The sequence below is a fragment of the Mesitornis unicolor genome, unplaced genomic scaffold (assembly GCF_000695765.1).
Source record: "Mesitornis unicolor isolate BGI_N332 unplaced genomic scaffold, ASM69576v1 scaffold48277, whole genome shotgun sequence".
Classification (NCBI taxonomy): Eukaryota; Metazoa; Chordata; class Aves; order Mesitornithiformes; family Mesitornithidae; genus Mesitornis; species Mesitornis unicolor.
In genome coordinates, this window is record NW_010195455.1 from 10,862 (window position 1) to 16,907 (window position 6,046).

At 39.5% G+C, this 6,046-nt stretch overlaps 1 protein-coding gene across 1 annotated transcript in view; it reads right to left on the minus strand.

Annotated features, from left to right (window-relative positions):
• RSF1 (remodeling and spacing factor 1) overlaps window positions 1-6,046 on the minus strand; it is a gene marked incomplete at its 5' end in the record, with an annotated part of 19,373 nt that overhangs the window by 1,800 nt on the left and 11,527 nt on the right. The window contains 4 exons of the mRNA XM_010188099.1: window positions 3-130; window positions 1,251-1,474; window positions 2,886-3,093; window positions 4,190-4,257. Coding sequence (XP_010186401.1) covers window positions 3-130; window positions 1,251-1,474; window positions 2,886-3,093; window positions 4,190-4,257 — 628 coding nt within the window. The remainder of the gene's footprint in view (window positions 1-2; window positions 131-1,250; window positions 1,475-2,885; window positions 3,094-4,189; window positions 4,258-6,046) is intronic.

A 6,046-nucleotide genomic window follows, 5' to 3' on the forward strand; every position in this document is an offset into this window, starting at 1 on the left:
ACACTTTTCTGTGAGCCGTCACTTTCTGAATCTTCCTTATAATTAACTTGTCTCTTCTGATTCCGTCGTGATCTTCTCCGCCTAGTTTCCAGGTAATCGTCATCGCTGTAATCTGTGTAATCACCACTCTCTGTACAGAAGAAAACAGTGGCCTGTGTTACTCCTTTTCAGCAAAACTGCACAATTTAGGTAAGCTGTAGACCAGCATCAATAAAATCGTGTGCTCTTTCTGCACTGGAGAGTCTCAATCATCATATGCCTTGTTACCCTGGCCTGTCCAGGTCCATGCATCAGTTCCCCCATTCATCACCAGTACAGAATTGCTTTATTTTAAAATCTTCTCACAAACCTTTTTTCTACCTCCCTCAAACTCCTTCAGAACTGGTTTCATTCCAGTGATTTCATTCCCTCATCTCTACTAATGCCAAAGATGCCTCCTCTACAACTCCTGACAGTTGAAACGACCTTACTGAATCTGGGTTGACACAGGAAAGTCCTGTTTTTAAAATCTGAATAAACTGTACTCAAAGAATAGGTAGATGAAAAACCACTGACAAGATGAAACTCCAGGTAATATCTGAGTTACAGAATTTAAATTAACAACAAAAAACAGTCCCACTTGATCCTAAGTTTGCTTACAACAGAAACTGTTTAGAAGAAACCTGCCATTATTCAGATCTTCCTGCACCAGTCTACTGCAGCTAGTGTCTTTAAGAATTAAATTTATTTGCATCAGCTGAAAATAGCCTTGAATCAACTTCAGCTAGTTTTTCCACTGAGCTGTACCAGAACACTATCCCAAGATACACGTCTATACGTGTCACATACCATTCCTAAGTTAGCGATTAACATGAGTCACAGATCAAAGCACCACCCTCTTTACCTCCTAAAATATTAGATAAAGAATCAGAGCCAGTCAACATGAACAGCCACCTTCAGAAAGAAACTCCATCTCTGGAGACAGAAAACAAAGCCACTTGCAGAGTACCTGATTTCCTTAGCTCAAAATAGGATTAAGGCAGGATCCTGAGGAACAATAACGGGGTAAAACAGAGAAACGTAGAGTTAGGACTATACTCCTGGATACAGAAGGATACACTGGAATCAGATTATTTTATCACAGATGTGTGTCCACTAGGAAACAAATAATTGACCAAAGCAAAAATAAGAGTCAGCCGTGACATGAAACTGACTCTTCCAACTCCTCTCTCTGGAATAGAGTATTTAATATATTTAAGACTTATACTCACCAGATTCTCTGCTTGAATTGTCTTCTGAATCTTCATCTTCGTCGTCTTCAGAGTATTTTTTCTTGACTGATTTCCTTCGTAACCGCCTGCTTTGCCTCATGGGCCTGGAGAGGTGTCGCCTGGATATGCGGGCACAGAACTCTGAGTCGCTGTCTTCATTCGATGGTGGCTCGTCTTCGCTTTCATCCATATTTTCCTCTGATACAACAAACTCATCCTGAGAGCTGTTCAAAGAGAGACCACAGACAACAGAGACAGATATCAGAAACAGAAGATCGAAGCAGTATTTCTATTTTACAAGCAAGCGGTATATGCACAATAAGTACTGTCTTACAGAAGAAAATAAATGTACAGAACTTACAGTAAACTGTGGAGGGGAAAAAACACACCCACCATGTTTTGGCAGAGATAGACACCTCTTCATGAACCAAGCACTGTCCTATGCAATTTCTGACAATTGGAATGTCGCGGCTTAACGCAGAATTGTTGTTATTGTGCAAAACACGTATCACAAACTTACCAGCTTGTGACACTTGTGGCGTTTCAAAAATGAACCAATGCTTTTTTAAACAGTTGAGCACTGGTGGTAGGCAGCAACTTGCATTTGGCCACCAGCTGAATGTGAATTGCAGTGTAACATCCAGAAGGCATTCAGCAGAGGATGCAGTTGAAAATGCACGAGCACACTTTAACAGATCAAGGTGCTATTTTATTCTGCGAGATTTCCGCAAGCTACACTCATTGATTGGAAATTTCCAGTGCCACTGAAATGTCCTCAGCACGCTCACAGGTGAGAAACAAAGCTCAAATTTGCATCTGCTATACAGATTATCCATACACTTAGTAAACTGACGGAGTGACTGGTGTAAGGCTTTAAATGATGACGGTAAAGAGCCTAGACTTCATGCTCCATTATGTTTCTTCATTGAACCATAAAGGATGTCTAAAATTGTTATTATTAAAATTATTAGGTTTTTTAACATTAAGAATTGCCCAAGCTGAAAGATGGGAAATTCCATGAAAAGAGTTTTAGTTAGCCAGAGCAATACTCACTGAAGTGAGTTCACAAGACACATTTGTTTTCTACAGTATAAACCACTTTGGCTGTTTTCAAACACTATCTCCCAGAGAGCAGAAATCAAGGACTGATTTCAGAAAACTGCATGTCAAGTTCTGTATGCTCTAAATGGGGATATTTTACTCTTCTAATTTTTAAATGCCAATCAGGTCCAATAAAACAGGACATGTTTTCTACAGGAAACAGCCAGCCTCGTTTTAGCTACATCTTTGTGAAGGATTTCTGCTCGACAGTCCCATCAGTCAGAGAACTGAGCCTGTCTGGCTCCTTCACTCACATAACTGTACAGAACCCCATGGCGTGGCCTCAAACGCACCAGGAACATTTCCAGAACAAGTTTTGCTTAAAATACAGATTGGGTGATTTCTGTGCAAGGATGCGGAGTGCAGTTTTCCCAGCACAATGACGTTCCTCTAGGCCAGGAGGACTTTGCTGCCACTGTGCAGTGCTGCTCCAGCACTGAGACCATGGTCCTAATGATCATTTTAGGGCACTGCAGAGTCCCAGAAGCCTGTAGCGGTCTGTGACTTGTGGGGGAAGTTAAAATCCAGACTTACCCATCACTGATCTTGAATTCATCCTCGCTCTCCTCTTCATCCAGATTACTGTCACTATCCAAGTCGTTTAGTCGCCGTCGTTTCTTGCGTCGTGCTGCAGCAGCCCTTTGTGGTCGCTTGTTTTCTTTCCTTTCTTCCTCTAGGATTGTAGAAATGTCTTTTCCACGGTGACCTGTGATATTAGACATGTCTTTGCCTCTGCCAATGCCTGAATTCAGTGATAGAAAGGCAAAAAAAGAGCAAGTTTACTCTTTGTTTAACTTTATACATATCTTTCTTCAATGCCTCTAGCTTCAGTTTATTTTCTGTAAAGCAGCATAATTTCTTTGTCATGCAAGACTCTGTCTGGTGTCTTGTTCCTGACACATACAACCCCAGCAGTGGTCACTTGGACATACTGAGGTCCATGCAGAAGACAACGGCTAAGTGTCAGCATTCTGATAGTCCCCCCCTAGTTCACATGGTTACCAATGCTAGTGCCTTTTGAGCAGGGCAGCTATCAGAAAATACATTTTCTTCATAATGCCAAATATCCCTCTTGGGAGATGAAATGATTAAGTTGCTGTCTGGCCAGGGAGTGGAGTTTCTGAAAAGCTGGTTTTTACTGTCGAGACTTAGTTAAGATCATTATGTGGGTCTTGTCACGCACCCACTGACATTTGGTGTTCAGATTGTCGTGTACATCCACCCAGCTTCTGAGAGCTGGTGTCTTATGGAGATGTCACAAGCCAGACAACTGAAGGAGAACATTTCATGGCACTTTTCTCCAGGCAAATTATGGTGATGCAGAAGCACAAATCCATCTACGTCTCTCAGATACTGTTGAAGATATCTCCTTTGGTCCCCCATGTTGCCTTAACAGGCAACAAAGAAGATAATTTTACTTTATTCATTTATGACTAAGAAGTGCTTCTACATCTGGATATTTTTAAGATTACTTTGTAGACCCAGTCTTTAGAGGGTCCAACTGTGAACCAATTTATGAGCCAGATTTTGGCAGGGGTCAAATGGCAATAGCACCACAGCTGCCATTCCAATCTCAAATCCCAAACTCAGCAAATTAACTTCAAGAATCTGCTTATTCATTGCATTCATATATCAAAACATGTACAAGCTGAATTTAACTATCAAGACCAAATACTTTTTGTATCTTTTGGCAGCCTGGAATGGCCATTGCCAAGGGAAATTATTTAGGTTGATTCAAAAAATACAGATTATATTTGTTGCTTCTCATATTAGAGCAAATTTGGTCTCAATCTTCTTATCAGCACTGCAGTGAAAAACAAATAACATCAGGAACATACCTCCTCCATCAGCCTCCTTGATATCATCTTCAATTGCCTCATCAATTGCCTCGTCAAATTCATCAAACCTAAAAGTAACAGCTTCTGTTTACCACTGTGAAACAAACCTTAATTAAATTATATTATGAAAACGTTACCTCAACATCTAAAACTGCTCTGAGAAATCACGCTGCACAGACAAGGCGATGGATGTACAATAAAATAACGGATAATGCGATGGATTGATGATAAAACAGCCATTTTTTAAAAGGTGTGTTTCTTATTTCTACTCACTAGCAGATTATTTATCACTGCCTGGCAGTCTTACTCTTGATGTACGTGAACAGAAAACCACTTCCATTTTACATGACATACCACTAAATTTAACAATATATCATGTGAAAGTTCTTTAGGATGCTATCAGTGGCATTTTTCACACAAAGTATTAGTCATTTTTTCCCACATCTTTTATTAGGTGACAGACACACTATCAATCTGCAAAACAGACTTTCTGAAAACCACCTATTAAAGGAAAATTATTCATCCTGTCTAAATTTTCCTTGAAAACGTATTTCAGAGAGCTTCTTTCTCCTCTTACAGCTCACAGTAACTGTACTTTATGATCTGCAGCTCCTAGGTTGAACAGAAAAAAACATACTGTAATTATATACAAATAAGCTATAAGACCAAAAAAAACCTCCCAAAATACTTCAGTACATTTGTCCTGCAGCATCTTTTATAAAACTGCATAAATCTCTGCAAGCTGAGTAACTTATTTAAAGGGAACAGCAAATGGGGGAAAAAAGATCCAGTCCTTTTACACAGATGACGTCAGACTGTTCCTTCAATCATGAATTCGAATCCCTTAAAAAAGGATTGTTACCTGTACCACCAAATAGATGCCTTGAGACATAACATGCAAAAGTAAAAATTTTATTAACTATATAGGAAAGACATTTTACATAGATGCAAGTTTTTCTTCTCCTCAATTTTGGGGGTATTTTTTTTAGATACAAACAACTAAAAATTGGACAATACTTTCATTAAAGATTCAGTTTCTTGGTCATGAAAGAAGCATTACAGTTATATTTATTTTGGTCCTCCATAGAAACCTTCAGCAGAACAAGAAAAAGATAGATCTAATATTATTCTGTGTTCCAAGATTAAGCATAAAATATTTTCTCCTTTAAAAATCAGGTGATGGATTTCTGGTCTTTTTATATTCCCCAAGAACAACTGCGTGTCACGCTCAAGGCAGCTTGACACAGCAAGGAAGTAACTGAAATTATTCCAGCAAGAAGACTGGTTCAGCATTACTCAAACACTGTTTTCCCTCCACACCGCTAAAAAAACCTGCGTCTCTTTAAAATGTGAGAAATCACTTCATGCTTTCAAATCACCGCTAACAAATAACCTGAGCCCAAATGTGAGCTGAGAGCCGCTCATCCCTTAGGTGTAATGGAGCATCACTGCTCCTGCTGTATTCATAAATGCAGATTTCTGCCAACCTCCTCACGAGAGCACTCGACAAAGACTCGGGTGATACAAAGGGTTAACATCTCTTTAGAGAACCCCAATGCTACACAATACAGATTTGGCTGTAAGCGGAATAAGACGTTCAGCATTTATTTCCCCCCGCTGAAGAAAAGCTCACACAATTCTCAGTGACACCACCAGGACTTCACTGCAGACACAGAAATCTGCAGTGACACACAGAGACGTGTAGTATTTCCACCAGTTCAAAGTTGTGTGTATTATGAAGTCTGAAAGAAAGACACTATCATTTTGTATCAGAAGATTGATTTTTCCAGAACAATATTATATGAAACATTATTTCCAGTAAAAATTACTGTCTTTGCACAACATACGTCCTGCTGA